Genomic DNA, 14,792 nt, shown 5'->3' with positions numbered 1-14,792 from the left:
CATTTCTACTACTCCTAGCCGCATTGACCCGAGCCACACATGCATTCTGGTGTCGTTTCCGATCTACCACGCTACAAAGGAAATTGTCGTATCATCAAAGTCATCTAAGCGCCGAGCTTTTGTCGGAGAATGTCCTTGAGCGTTACTGCGTCGGCGGCGAACTTGCTGATGCCCTCAGACAGCTTGTGCACGGCCATGGTGTCCTCGTTGAAGTCGAAGCGGAAGACAGCCTCGTCGTTGAGGTAGCTCTTCTTCTCAATGCTGAGCGACTTGGCGTCGTCGGCCTTGAGCTTCTGTGGGACGGAGTCTTGGGAGTTGTAGAGCTGCTCGAGGAGGTTTGGTGCAATGGTGAGGTAGTCGCAGCCAGCGAGCTCAGTGATCTCGCCAATGTTGCGGAAAGAAGCACCCATGACGATGGTGTTGTAGCCGTACTTCTTGTAGTAGTTGAAGATCTGCTGGACGGACTTGACACCGGGGTCGTTCTCCTTGGTGTACTCCTGCTTAGTGTTGGCCTTGTACCAGTCGAGGATACGGCCGACGAATGGAGAGATGAGGAAGGCGCCGGCCTCAGCAGCGGCGATGGCCTGGACCAGGGAGAACATGAGGGTCAGGTTGCAGTTGATTCCGTGCTTGGTCTGGAGCTCGTGGGCGGCCTGGATACCCTCCCAGGTGGAGGCAAGCTTGATCAAGACACGCGACTTGTCAATGCCGGACTCCTTGTAAAGCTGTGTATATTATCAGTACTGCTAGTCCTCTTCGTGTTCTTTGTAGCTCCAACTCACGTCGATGATGTGCAATGCCTTCTCGACTGACCGCTTCTTGTCGAAGGACAGTGCAGCGTCCACCTCGGTGGAGACACGGCCTGGGACGATGTTCAAGATCTCCTTGCCGAACTGCACCAGCAAGTTGTCCAAAGTCGCATCGATCTTCTCGTCAATGCTGCTGCCATGCTTCTTTCCGTACTCAACGGCCTGGTCGATGAGCTTGGCGTACTCTGGCTTCTTGGAGGCCGCAAGGATCAGGGAGGGGTTGGTGGTGGCATCTTGAGGCTTGTATTTGCCAATGGTTGCGAAGTCACCAGAGTCGCAGACGACGGTCTGTGGTAGGATCGAGTCATCAGCTTGAATTCTTCTTCAAACGCCGACGCTGCCGGCAGACAGGCGGGAAGCATTGGAGAGGTAGATACTCACGGTGCCGGTGGCCTTGAGCTGGTCGAGGGAGGAAGACATGGTTATAATGGTGTGTTGATGTTGGTATGAGAGGTGGTTGTACGAGGAGAAGTAGTGGCGAGAGTTGTGGTCAACTTTTCACTTTTCCTTGAGAACGTTGGGAGGAGGGGCAGAGCAAGAGGTGACCCTGGCCGACCGCCACGTGAACGACGTAATAAGACGCTTAGATCAGCCTCTGCTCAGCATTTCTCCTGCGAACGGCGAAATTGTCTGCTGCCGTTTTCTTGAATGTCATTATTGTCAAGCTGCATGTATCATTCACCAGCTAGCCTTTCCATCGACATCCGCAGCACGTAGTCGTGCTGGATAAACCACAGGTAGTGTTCGACCTCCTCCAGCTCTACCAAGGGCGCCGATTTCTCGGGCATCTCTCTCATCGTTCGTCATTTCGAGTTCCGTACGCTTCCACGGATATCCGCACATCGTGAGACTACGGACTGACGCTGCGGTGGCACTATGGCGGTACAATTTCTCTCCTGCTATCGGCAACTCACGCATTCAGCCTGAAATCGGCCCGCTGGACATTGAGTTTCGGGTTCGGGTTGCTAAGGCGCCCTGTCAGACGTGCCATGCCCCAAACAACACTGCCTCACCTCACTCTGCGCGTCTCGTAGGTATAGCAGAGCTCGCCAGCATGACAATGGCGCCTCCTCAGAGACGTACCCATCTCAATGCGCCGTCTGGATACCTAAAATCGACGCGATAGACACAACGTAAGCTGCATGCAGCTCCGGTGAGAAGATGGTGCGAGCGATCCGCCCCCAAAACACTCTCCGCGCCGCCTCGTTCCTCTCTCACAACACCCCAACTTTACCCCAACGATCCTTCTCTCGTATGGCGACGCCTTACGCATATGCGCGCTCTCAATCCTGGTCTAGTCTCTCACCTACTGCCGATTTCTACTATCGCCTTTCAGGAGAAATCATATCTGGCTCCTTCAGAATTGTGACCTTACTCCCTGGCCGCCCGGATGATCCGATTCAATGTCGCCTGCATGAGGTGTCGCTTAAGGACTGCCCTACGCGTTTCATAGCTCTATCTTATTGTTGGAACACCTCCAAGGCGCCCGAGACCATCTGGTGTGATGGACGCTCTCTACAAATCACCGCAAATCTGTTCGCCGCTTTACGCAATGCCCGCGCCGCATCTGCAGAGGTCAACCTCTGGATTGACCAGATATGTGTGGACCAGACTAATATCATAGATCGCAACGACCAGGTCAGCAAGATGGGCGCCATCTTCAAAGCAGCCAGTGGAGTGATTGTCTGGCTGGGAGAAGAGAGCCATGGATCGTCGGCTGCTATGGAGTTGCCCAAGAGGATCAGAAGGTTCTGGCCAAGTCTCTACGATGACCCCAACGAACTCACCAATCCTGACAAGACGCCTGCAGAGTGTCCGCGCTGGGGTGAAGGTGCTTGGCCTGCGTTCATCATGCTGCTCACCAGACCATGGTTTAGACGTCTTTGGGTCATCCAAGAAGTCGTCTGTGCGAGAGACATTGTGGTGACGTGTGGTACCGCGACCAGTTTCTGGGATGACTTCGTCAAGCTGGTCCACGTTGTCGAGGCCAGACACCATTCAGCCCTGGGGGTCAACCACATGCTGGGCTCCAAGACTGCTGCACAATACATTAACTTCATGCAGGAATTGAGGACCATCACGAGCCAGGGGACGAAGCAGGCTGTCAAAGACTATGCCAGTGAGGAGTCGATGGCGCCCTATGTTCTCACCATGGCCAAGGACTGCGAGGCTACTGATCACAGGGACAAACTGTTTGCATTTCATCACCTTGTCAGACTTTGGACAAAGCCGGACTACAACATGGAAATTGAGATGCTATACGAGCTCTTCGCAGTGCAGTATCTCCAACGCATAGCATACGCCATATCGGAATTCAGTTGCGACGAGGTTACGTTATTCAGAAGGCAGCTGGAGTTCATCTACACTGGCGGCCTCTGCAATCAGCGCCTCGATCTACCTTCTTGGTGCCCAGACTGGTCGGTCCCGTGGCAAGCTCGTCCACTCTGGCTTGGAACGTCATGCTATTCGGCTGGTGCCAGCGATGTTGCAGAGGTCACGCCATTGACTGATACGGAGCCTGGTGGTCGTCCGAGACTGCGGCTGCCTATGAAAGTCAAATTCTTTGACCGAGTCGTTGCAGCTGGCTCAGAAGGACTTCAAATGTTAGGAAAGGGTGCCCAAGCTCTACCAGAGGCACTTAGAACATGGCTCTTCCAGGCAACTTCTCTCTTGCACATGAACCGCAGTCGACCAAACCCATACAAAGATCAAAAGATTGCTATGGCACGCACAATGACAGCAGATCAGGACCAAGGGACGAAACTTGCTATTGAAGACGCTGTACAGCGATACGAAACATTGCTAGAGTTTTTGAGAGAGAACGACGGCGACTCCCAACCAAAGACAGATTTCCACGACTACGACCGCACATACTACTCCATCGCGAGCTTTCTGCGTGGCAGAGTCTTCTTCCTCACCGAGAAAGGCTACTACGGCTTAGCCCAAGCAGGACTTGACTGGGGAGACAGCATCGCCATTGTGCGAGGTGCGCCGGTGCCTGTTCTGCTTCGTCCTACGTTGGAGACTGGCCCTCAATCTCGCGAGTATCGACTGCTCTGCGAAGGCTTTGTACTGGGCATTATGGACGGCGAGGTCTGGAACGATGACACTATACCTCGAGAAGACATCATGCTGGTATGATCTTTGGAGGAGCGCCATTACCTAAGGGCTGTCGCCTTATCTACTAAGTGCAGCTATTTCCAGTGCTGGATCATCTCCTTCGTCGTCGACATTGTTCGTTCTGCTCTGGACCTCTGCCATTGACTCATCGAAGTTCTGGGCAAACCAGCACTACCTTCGGCATACTCGAACACCGGCACGGCGTAAAGATCTCTTCTCCTTGCCCTGTTTGGAGCTCCTGCAGCGCTTGTGCAAGATTCGGAAGCCAATGCCGACGGCCATTCTTGCTTCTGCTGCACCTCAAAATCTATGACATTTTAATCGCCGGTCTAGAACGACATCCACCTCAACTTGCCGATAAAGCACGCGATCATCTCGAAGGCCTCTTTAATTCCACGACCTCGCTCCCAAAGACAAATCACCCTCAGGACAAGCCATGTCGACCAAAATCTCAAAAGTCGCCTTGCTCGGAGCAGATGGCAAGCTGGGTCCTGCCATCATGCATGCACTGGTTGAGAACGGATTCAATGTTACAGTCTTGAAGCGGAAGTCATCGAAATCGCCTTCTTCGTACCCGTCGCAGATCTTAGTATCGGATGATTTCAACGTGCCTGAATTGACGGAAGCTCTGAAAGGAATCGATGCCGTTGTGATTACTGTCAAAGGCAGCCAGACAGATCTCCAAAAGCGAATAGCAGAGGCAGCGGTGCAGGCTGGTGTGAAGCGTACGTAGACTTCCAACTCTCCCAGCACGCTCAATCTGACCTCTCCTCGCAGGCCTCATCCCAGCCGACTTCGGGTCCTGCGACTCGTCCACCCAATTCGCCCAAGACACCGTCCCCCTCTTCAAACACAAAGCCAACCTCAGACAATACCTCACCGACCTCTCCACCAAAAACCCCTCCTTCGGCTGGACCTCCATCGTCTGCGGCCACTTCTTCGACTGGAGCCTTGAATTCCTCCACATCTACCTCCCGCAACGCAAAGCCGAGATCCTCGACGACGGCGCCGCGAAATGGTCCGCCAGCAGCCTAGGCCAGATCGCCGAAGCCACGGCGAGGATCCTGCTCCGGCCGGACGTGACGAAGAACCGGATGCTTTATATCCAGAGTTTCCTCGTTTCGCAGAGTGAAGTCATCGCGGCGTATGAGAAGGCCACGGGGACGAAGTGGGAGGTTGCCAAGTTTGAGAGTGAGAAGTATTTGGAGGAGGAGAAGAGCAAGGCGGCGGAGGGGGATCTGGAGGCGGTGGAGAATCTTGTGTGGTTGGTGGGGACGGTGGATGGGAATTGGGAGGGGAAGAAGGATTTTGCGATGGAGGATCTTGGGTTGGTGGAGGAGGATTTGGAGAGGGTTGTGAGGAAGACGGTGGAGAGGTTGGGGTGATTTTGGAGGGGGGTTTTGGAGATGATGCTTGTGAGTTTTGGATAGAGATATATTTGAATATGCTAACAAGCGCTTGAAATTCCCATTCCGATAGTGTACATCTCATCGAGCTACAGATATCTCAAAACCACAACCACTCCGTCACACATCGCCCCTACAAATCACATCCCCATCAACCACCCCCCTCGCCTCCTCCCTTCTAACCTATCTCAACAACCCCCAAACTCCACGCCACATCCCCCTCCACGCCATCCCCCTCCACCCACAACGCCCCCTCCTCCAAATCCATCGCCACCAACAACACCACCGCGCGAATCGGCAAATGCGCATAATGCTCCTCCGGAAACCGCACCCTCGCGTTGGAACCGGCGCGGTGGAGGGAGAAGTAGCCGAAGGACCAGTGCAGGAAGCGGAGGGGGGTTGTGTGGAGGGTGTGGAGGTGGATTTGGAGGAGGGAGGTTTCGATGGAGGTTGGCGGGTGGTGAGGGGTTGGGGGAGGGGGAGGCGTGTGGTGGGTGAAGGTGTTGCGGAGGCGGGTGGTTGTGGAACGCAGGGCGTGGGTGAGGAGGGGGCGGAGGGCGCAGCAGCAACGGGAGGTGGTGGAGGAAGGGGTGATGGTGGTAGTGCTGGATGCAAGTGTCGAGTGACTCACGTCGGTTGATGATCCGGTTGGGATGCTCGAGAGACTGGAGTCATTGTCGAGATCAGGGCCCACGTATCCGGCGCCGCTGTCGCCTGGGATTTGCCAGGGCAAGCCACTGAGCGTGCGAAGCTGAGACGGAACCTCCCCAGTGCCATTCGAAGAACGGTGGAATCCATTCGAGGATGTTGGGAATAGGGGCGTAGTTGGAGAGGGCAACGACCCACGAAGCTCAGCAGCGACATCCGTCGTGCCCATCCAGGCACGATAGGAGTCCGTGGAGGTTGTCGGTGATGGTGAGAGGAGGAAGGTTCTGTTGCCTGTGCTTGGGCTGTGAGGAATAGTGTTGATGGTCAGAGGTTGGAAAGTACGGACCTGGGTGATTTGGCTGTTCGTCAAGTTGCCGGACATGCTGGGCTTGCTGAAGAGGCTGATGTTGAGGTTGTTGTCGTTGCTGCTGATGCCGATATCTAGATCCGGACCAGCCAAATCGTCCGTCCACTCGATAAGTCGTCCCTTCGTCGTCGAAGAGGGTACTCGTAACTCTGCTTTGGTGTATTCAAAATGTTCCTCGTGTCGCTGCTAACTGTAGAAACTAATGAAGAAGAAGAAACTCCAACTCAACACCGCCAACCAACCTATCTATACCCGCCTCAACACCCAACCAAGAGAACAACACATTATCCAGAGGTGTTATCGTCGACACTGTAGAGGGCAACAAAGGCATTGTTTGGGGACAATGGAGTGACATGCCGAGGAGGAGCCGGGGGATGGGGAGGGGGCGGCGAATAGGAGGGCTTGGTTTGGGGAAGGTGGTTAGAGAGGTGAATGGGCTGCTTCTTTGGAAATGTGAGGTGGATGTGGTTGGGTGCGTGAAGGGGGTGGAGGGGGTGGAGGTGTTGGGGGCGGGTGAGAGGGTGTCTTAGAGTGGAAGGCTTGGGAGGTGAGACAGCGGGATCGGATCTTGAGAATGAATGGTCGTCAGTATCTTTGAGGCCAACGTTCCCGTGCTTTTGGTCGTTATTATGATTATATGATGTGCATCGTGGTCGTGGTCGTGTTCGTGGTCGTGAAGCCGTTAGGAGTCCACTCATCGACGATATGGCCATCAGAAAGAGTCTTGGATGCGACATCTCCCGAACCAACGCAGCAGTACTGCTCGCACCGTCATCAATAGGTAGGTAGCTTAGCTCAATCAGTCTCTCCATATTGTAATGCCATGTACGTATCTGTGAGTGACATACTGTCGAACCTCGAGCTGGTCTTGACAAGACTGCGCAGTTCGTGCAACATCTCCACGCCTAACAAGGAATCGAAGTTTGGAGCAACTCATGTGATCCCCCGGCGACGACTGCCTCATCTGTGATCCAGATCGGGTCTCGGTTTGCGAGTGGCCCAGAATCACAAGACGTGGTTATCCTATTCGAGGTACTGTCGTAGTGAAATCGAGCAGTACCTCCAACTTGTCCCCATCGCGACTAAGACATCATTTTGCTTGCCAAGAGGGAACAGTATTGTTGGTAGTGCATACCTTTAACCTTTTGGGGCAAGTACCTCGTGTAAATTCGGCTTAGTAGGGACCTGCAGGATCGTAACTGTCGACTGATGTGGGTTGGCTTGCGATACTTTGATCTGGGCGATGTTATTATCGAAGGAACGAGAGTATAAAACGCAGAGAGTACCTGCTATCTAGAGCTCATACAGTTCAACCTAGTCCTCTAAATCGACTGAATTTAACTTTCAACGAGATGCCGGAGACTTACCTAGTGACCGGCTCTACGGGCAACATTGGCAGATCTGTGGTTTCGACGCTCTTATCACTCGGCCATAAAGTCCACGCGTACACGCGTAACACGTCTTCAAAGAGCGCACAAGAGCTTGCCTCCACCGGAGCCACTCTCTTCCAAGGTGACTTCTCCACGCCTTCCGCCCTCTCGTCTGCTGCGCAAGGCTGCAGCGGTATCTTCCTCCTTACGATCCCCGGCCCAGATGCCCCCAATTTCGCCAGCACCGCCCTGGAAGCATTCAAATCATCCGCCCTTCCAGATCCAGTGGTAGTCCTCATAACTTCCATCTTCAACGATGAAAAGACGTCGAAGCTGGTGAACAGCCCAAACTCCGGCCTCCCGAATAAACCGCCACACCCCTTCGTGACTGGATACTGGGGTATGAATGACGCCGTCGAAACGGTTGTCAAAGAAAGCGGATTCCCACACTGGACGATCCTTCGACCGGCGTACTTCATGTCCAACTACAAGGACTTCAATATACGGTATATCCACTGGCCGGCCCTGTCCACGGAGAAGAAACTCGTAGCTGGCGTGACGCCGGAGACCAAGTTCGAGATGAACGATCCCCATGATATTGGTGTGTTCGCAGCGCATGCGTTGGTGGGAAAAGGCCAGGAACGCTGGGAGCACAAAGGGATCAGCTTGGCGAGCGAACTATTGACGTTGGAGGAACAGGCCGCAGTAATCAGCCGAGTCAGCGGCATCGAGGTGACTGCAGAGTATATGGACGAGGCTGAAGCGGCCAAGTTAGCGGAGGAGGAGTTCACAGGGTATATGTGGTTTTGGCAGAAGACCTTGGGTGCCAAAGTCGATATGGAGGACATGCGGAGTTATGGTCTGAGTGTGAGCTCGTTCGAGGCGTATTTGACGAAGCATAGGGACGAGATGATCCGGGCTTTGCATGATACTAAGGAGGGGAAAGGGGGCCTTAGCACCGACGATCTCCTCGCTGCAGCCGGACAGCATGGGAAGTGAGTTCTAAACGATGTAGAAGGGTAAACTCATCGGTGCGATCAATGCCTCGCTGCTATCACGGTCGTGGTGTCCAGACTGAAATCTAGGGTCTTTCTTCTCTCCAATGGTCTGTGAGAGCGACTAGGCTCACGACTGCGGTGCGAGTTAGTTAGCTCGTTTGCTAGAAATGGGGATTATATCGCATTATGACCGTGGCACTTTACTGCTGCAGTCGGTCCGCTCATAGCTATGGCTTAGCGTTCTGCACAATGGCTGTCTTCTTAAGTCCACTGTACATATCAAATCGGCATCTCTCGTCTGTTGAAAGCGACCAAGCTCCTGATTGCAAGTCGGGTTGTTTAGACAAGGCATTTGCGAAGGGCAATGTCTCATGCGGTGCTCCCCCAGTGGCCGGCCACGTGAATCTACAAGTCAAGGTAGCAGTTCATCATTCTATTCGGGTCACTCACCAACGATACCCTTCTTTCACGGGCAATATCATCTATCTCCTCTCCCTCTTTACGGCTACTTCTTTCGACGATTTTCCGAGCTTTACTTTCAGGCTTCTTTCCAGGCTTCGCTATCTGAACCATATAAACCCGGGCAGAAAGACGTGAAAGCGCCCTTGCAATCGCATTCAACCTCGCATTAGTAATATATTCCGCGACCTTGAAGTTCGTCTGCGTGTGATTTGTCGATCTAGGAACGATGTTCCTCTCCATCCTCTCCCTCGCATTCCACTGGCGACATCATGTCCGCGACCAACCCTCTCCTTGGCCAAATCCCGGCCTACACCTCCCGTCTCTGCACGTGTTATGTCGTTCGCCTCTGACGATTGAAGCTGAGTCGGAAATCGTACGTTGTTGAATACGCCGTAGGTATTTGTGGAAAACGTTGTATGTGGGTTGAGAGAGGTCGCAGACATGATGTCGCCAGAGGAATGCGAGGGAGAGAATGGAGAGGAATATCGTCCCGGGATTGACGAATCACCCGCAGATTCGAGTGGCCGACAGCAGGGAGCACCGCATAAGATATTGCCCTTCGCACATGCAATCAATTATTAAGCCTCGATGTTGGCGTCTTCCTCATCGTGAATATTTCCGAGCCATTTAGAATACATTTCGAATGGCAACACTTGGCTAAAGGCGATGGCTTTCTCCACATCTCAAACTCTTACCATACTGCTTGAAGAGGGAGACATGGCGTAGTCGGGTCTGATTGCGCGGAGGGAGTCGTCGAAAATGCGAGGGATTTGCGCTTGCACTAAGCTGCAAAGCAGATCAATCGCTTCGCCTTCGACGTTGCCCTTTGTCCTCCCAGGCATCGTGATTGATACGTCAGTGAGGCCCTATCTTGATAACGGGCATCTTGATGGCAATCCCAACTGGAGCGTTGATGACCGTGCCTCGCAGTAGTTGTATCGGCGTCCTGACCGCTCGCGAGATGCTGGGATATAATGACGGATACAACCATTCTGAAAAAGTTTCACTGTTCATACCAGAAGCAGCTGTCCTTTCTGGTGACACCGAGGGACAAAGGGTCCCTCGCCTCTTGAATCGAAGTCCAATAATGCCGTACTGACCGTGCGGGTTATCTGGCCATCGGTCCAGGGTCCCAGGGGCTTAGGGAAGGTCGTGCCGTAAATCTCTCCATCAGAAGTGAATCATCCTGCCCACTCTCCTGTTCATCGACGGCTCAGACCCGAGCAAAGCCATGGGGATCATGGACTGCGTTCTGTTGAGTGCATTCATTCCGCTTGCACTTTCCCTTTCAACTTGGTTAGTAATTCGTCGCAGCCATCTAGATGGACTCCCAGCGTCAGTCGCTGACTCTGTGCAATTAAACGGAAGTCGAGACGATGTTGCATGGTTGGTGTAGAGGTGAGCAAGCGTGATAGAGGTGTTGCCAGGAGAAAAGAAGAAGCACCTCGATGGGAAGGTATGGCGAAGCGGAGACACGGCCCGTGCACGCTAGCATCGGACCTCGAAGTGAATGAAACTTTGTCGACACTGCAGCTCGCTGCAATGGATTTCCAACGCCTCCCACCCGCCCTCCGGTGGTGGTCGATATTACTACAAAACCCACGAGTTCTCCGTCGCCTACTCTCGACAACAGTGACCCACGATGTCGCCTACACACCTTCCGCACCGCCCTCGAAAAAGTCCCAAATACCACCACCACCGGCCCAAGAACAACGACCCCTCCTCCATCTCACCTCCTCAACCCTGAACACTTACACGACCCTCCCAGCCCCAACGCCCCTACAACTCCGGCAATCGAACGCCTTCTTCCAACGCCACGACCCTATACTCCTGTACACCGCCGCGCGCTTCCTCGAACTCCCACCCTCACCCTACCCCGAAATCGCCGTCCTCGGCCGCTCAAACGTAGGAAAGTCCTCTCTGCTCAACGCCCTCTTCGGCCGCCCGCGCCTCGCAATCGCACATACAAGCAAGAAACCCGGCAAAACACGCACAATAAACGGGTATGGCGTCGGAGGAGATGGCGCCGCAGCGCCCCAAAACACGAAAGGGAATAAGAAGAAAAAGGAAAGCGAGGGAGGATCGCCACTATGGAAATCCTTCGGCCGCGGCGGCCTTCTCGTCGTCGATATGCCCGGGTACGGAGGCGGGAGTCGCGAGGACTGGGGCAAGGAGATCATGAGATACATCGAAAACCGGAAACAGCTCCGGCGGACGTACGTGCTCGTCGACTCCGAACATGGGCTCAAGAAAAGCGACATCGCCCTCCTGATGTATTTCCGGCAGAAAGGCATCCCCTATCAGATCGTGTTGAGCAAAGTGGATAAACTCCTCTTTGCGAGGTCGAAAGTGCCCGGTCCGGAGAAGTTGAGTAATTCATTGCTTCAGCTGGGGGATGTGAAGATGAAGGTGCAGGAGATGTTGAATGAGGAGGCGAAAGGGATGGGGATGAGAGGGGATGTTGTGGAGGATATTTTGTGTAGTAGTGGGAATCCTGATAAGGCTATAAAGGGTGCGACTGGGGATAGGAAGAGGATGATTGGGGTTGATGAGTTGAGGTGGAATATTTTGACTGTGTGTGGGATGCAGGGGAGTGAGAAATTGGAGTTGGGGAAGGCGCAGAAGCAGAAGATGATGGCTGGAAGGGGATAAGGGTACGAACGCCTTTTTACTTGCGGCGGATGATGATGGGGGAGGTGATTGGGATTGGGATGACTGAAGAGGATATGACGATTTGACTACTGGAACGTGAGACCATTTCTTATCCAAGGCAAGCATGTTGTCTGCTATCTACCGGCCTGTTGTCTGATTGATATCGACACGCTTTACCTTGGGGCTTTTCTGGATATCCTGCTAAGCCTTCCCGGTACTCCAACAACATCAAAGTCAAACAGCAGTTAACAGAAGCAAGTCTTCCAAATGAGTGTGGGTGGTCCAGCTTCATTCAGACTTGGCTGGCCGCTGCATGTAATTCTCAAATCGCAGATGGGAGTGTTCCGGATGGCATTTCCTGACAGTGGTTGTGGGGTTTGTAGTGGAATGTCGTGTGGATAGTGTCGTGGAGCTTAGACGTACCAAGTCGTCTCTTGCAAGCGCGGGTGCACATCGCGGCTCCACTCGTTGTCTTCATTAAAGACAGACGAATCGCTGCCATGGTTCTCCGCGAGGGTGCTGAAGAGATAGGCTCGGCCACGCTCGCACAACAGGTCGGCATAGTAGGCAGGCGGGCAGATTGATACTGCCTTGGTTGCACGGTTGAAGTGATAGCAAAGATGATGGGTGAATTGCTCAAGCTGGTCGGCGGTGAAGGAGATCTCGTCTTTGATGACAACGTAGTGGGCAGGGCGTGCTGTTCCTTGGAGACCTTGGTGTGCTTGCAGCCAGAATTCCCGGAGCACCTTGTTGGCAATACCGCGGTCGACCACAGTCCCTGGGAGTGGGTTCCATGAGCCCTTGTCTCGCTTTGGGTCATAGTCGGCGTCCTCCTGACGGGTTGGGTAGAAGCGCGTGTGGTGGCGCTTGCCGACAATGATGACAGCAACCTTGGGCCACTTGTCCTTAGCTCCATAGCGCTTCTCGAACGCCTTCTCAAACGAGGGCATCTCCTGGTCGAGGACGAGCTGGTACTGTCCTTCTGAAACTCCATCACGATAGATGATAATCTTGGTGGGGAGTCGTCCGTGGTTCTTCTTCTGCCACAGGGCAAGACGCTCCTCCACCATCTGGTCGAGGTTGCTAACCATCTCCACCCTGCCTTGCTGGCGACGAATACTGCCGGGCCACTGGAACATGGACGAGTCTGTGCTGGCGACAATGCAAGCGATGCTGGGTGCGCCGGCTGTGCTGCCTGGGGACGGGTGGGTAACATCGATTCCCACCAGCATGGTGTTGCTATCGATGGGGTTGACAGCGGTATTCGGAACCGAGTGAGACACGCCGCCTCCCTTGAGGTTGAACTTGAGGGCGAGGTTGCCCATATACATACCCTGACCACCAGGCTTCTGTAGCTTGTTGCCGACTGAGCAAATGCTGCCAATGCCGTGCTCGACATCGCTGAAGTACTTGATACGGGCATACAGCCATTTGTCAGCCTCTGGAAGTATGATGAACAACATATCGACCTTGCTGTCCTCGGCTTTGGCAAAGGCTTGCTTCAAAATCCTGTCATTGCTTGCGCGGTTTTGAGGGGCTGATAGTTCGAGCATGATCCTCTGAGTTGGACCTCGAGAGCCCATACTAATGCCATAGTCTTTCAAAAAGCCATCCAGCTTCTTGATCAAGTCTTCGGCGCCAAGCATGTCGCCTTGGGGATTGTCGATCAGGGCATTGCCACGATGTCCTTGGCGATTGATGACCAGAACTTGCCAGCGGTTGAACTTGCCCGGCTTGACAAACTTCTGTGATGCACAGTTCCACGACCCTTTCGAGGGTGTGACATCTTTGGAGCCGTACTTGACTTTTGGGGTGTCTAGAATGCGGCCTGGTACAGAGATCATGCTGGTACCGACACGGAAGCCAAAAGGTTGGACAGAGTTTGCTTGCGGGTTGGGCTGTCCTGCTGGAGCACTCAAACGGAAGATCCTAAGACCATTTCCGGGAGCGTCGGTAGTGCCTGCAATAGACATGGCGTTCAAGTTGGGCGGTCTGGCGGCAAAGCGCAACATCTCCGTTGTCTGGTCGCCACTCAGAAGTCGACGATAGGGTTGACTAGGCAGGACAAAGCAGAGCTCTGGTGGCAAGTACTGGGGATCCTCGCGAGTGCCTACGTTCAAGACTGGTAGCGTCGGCTGCTTCAGAGTAATGCTATGATGCTGGCGGAAATAGTCGTTTACAGTGACCTGACGCGGCTGGGCATTCGGCATCGCTCTGTCAAGGTAGCTGAACTTGATCTCGTTCGCATTCCCGAATCGCTTCACACTGATCTTGTTGGTGGACTTGGCGAATCCGACGATGGTCTTGGTTTTTGACATGAAGGGCTTCGACTGACCGTCCTTGACATAGTCTGCTCTAACTTTGAGCATGCGGAGGAACGCCTCGCGTTGATCCAAGTTGCCCTTGAACTCGTTCATGAGCTGCACAAGCAGCATCGACTTGAAGAAAGCGCCGCTTGTCACGTTCAAATTGACTAAAAGTCGGTTGACAGCTGGACGGACGGACGCATAGTATCCTCGAAGCGCTTCCAGACCGTTCCCGAGATTGTAGAACTCCTTGCCAGGGTGGTTGCCGTATGGATAAAAATTGTTCTGCCCAACTTTCCGAACGTCGTTGGCAGAGTTGGGTGCCTTGGCCATGATGATGTTCAGAATCTGTACAAGGTCTGTTCGACCCTCATACGTTGCACCAGAGGATGAACTTTGAAGGTACTGGATGATCTCCCGTAAAGCGTACGACTTTTGATACGTGATGCGAATATCGAAAGTGTTGCGATCGCGTGCCTGGCGAACGAACTCTGGCGCCGGGCCACTGTCTGAGCTGGTTTGCTGGCTGTTGCCATCCTCTGGAGGAAGGGTCAGCTTCTTCAACTTTTCGTCTTTCATCAACTTCTCGACGTCGATTTTCTTGGTGGTTACAAGAGTCCTGGAATAGTCGGTCGCCCAATTGCAGCCCTGAAA

The 14,792-nt window shown here is 53.7% G+C and overlaps 6 protein-coding genes across 6 annotated transcripts; 4 read left to right on the top strand and 2 right to left on the bottom strand.

Annotated features, from left to right (window-relative positions):
* Positions 1-104: 104 nt before the first annotated feature.
* M409DRAFT_26671 (uncharacterized protein) lies at positions 105-1,229 on the bottom strand (the record flags this gene model as incomplete). Its single annotated transcript, XM_033808218.1, has 3 exons — positions 105-725; positions 783-1,097; positions 1,191-1,229. 3 exons carry the CDS (start codon positions 1,227-1,229, stop codon positions 105-107), a joined length of 975 nt encoding a protein of 324 aa, XP_033663705.1.
* An 834-nt stretch (positions 1,230-2,063) lies between these two features.
* Positions 2,064-3,950, top strand: M409DRAFT_68812 (uncharacterized protein; the record flags this gene model as incomplete). Its single annotated transcript, XM_033817996.1, has 2 exons — positions 2,064-3,412; positions 3,698-3,950. 2 exons carry the CDS (start codon positions 2,064-2,066, stop codon positions 3,948-3,950), a joined length of 1,602 nt encoding a protein of 533 aa, XP_033663704.1.
* Positions 3,951-4,365: 415 nt separating this feature from the next.
* On the top strand, positions 4,366-5,314 carry M409DRAFT_68811 (uncharacterized protein; the record flags this gene model as incomplete). Its single annotated transcript, XM_033817995.1, has 2 exons — positions 4,366-4,654; positions 4,707-5,314. The coding sequence occupies 2 exons, from the start codon at positions 4,366-4,368 to the stop codon at positions 5,312-5,314; spliced, it is 897 nt and encodes a 298-aa protein (XP_033663703.1).
* A 199-nt stretch (positions 5,315-5,513) lies between these two features.
* On the bottom strand, positions 5,514-6,365 carry M409DRAFT_26668 (uncharacterized protein; the record flags this gene model as incomplete). Its single annotated transcript, XM_033808217.1, has 1 exon — positions 5,514-6,365. The coding sequence occupies one exon, from the start codon at positions 6,363-6,365 to the stop codon at positions 5,514-5,516; it is 852 nt and encodes a 283-aa protein (XP_033663702.1).
* Positions 6,366-7,702: 1,337 nt separating this feature from the next.
* On the top strand, positions 7,703-8,719 carry M409DRAFT_57875 (uncharacterized protein; the record flags this gene model as incomplete). Its single annotated transcript, XM_033813752.1, has 1 exon — positions 7,703-8,719. One exon carries the CDS (start codon positions 7,703-7,705, stop codon positions 8,717-8,719), a length of 1,017 nt encoding a protein of 338 aa, XP_033663701.1.
* A 2,003-nt stretch (positions 8,720-10,722) lies between these two features.
* Positions 10,723-11,832, top strand: M409DRAFT_26666 (uncharacterized protein; the record flags this gene model as incomplete). The annotated part of the gene is made up of 1 exon (XM_033808216.1): positions 10,723-11,832. One exon carries the CDS (start codon positions 10,723-10,725, stop codon positions 11,830-11,832), a length of 1,110 nt encoding a protein of 369 aa, XP_033663700.1.
* Positions 11,833-14,792: the final 2,960 nt, after the last annotated feature.

Source organism: Zasmidium cellare, assembly GCF_010093935.1.
Source record: "Zasmidium cellare ATCC 36951 unplaced genomic scaffold M409scaffold_33, whole genome shotgun sequence".
NCBI classification, from domain to species: domain Eukaryota; kingdom Fungi; phylum Ascomycota; class Dothideomycetes; order Mycosphaerellales; family Mycosphaerellaceae; genus Zasmidium; species Zasmidium cellare.
Note: the sequence above shows the minus strand (reverse complement) of the source record. Positions and strands in the feature narration are given on the sequence as shown.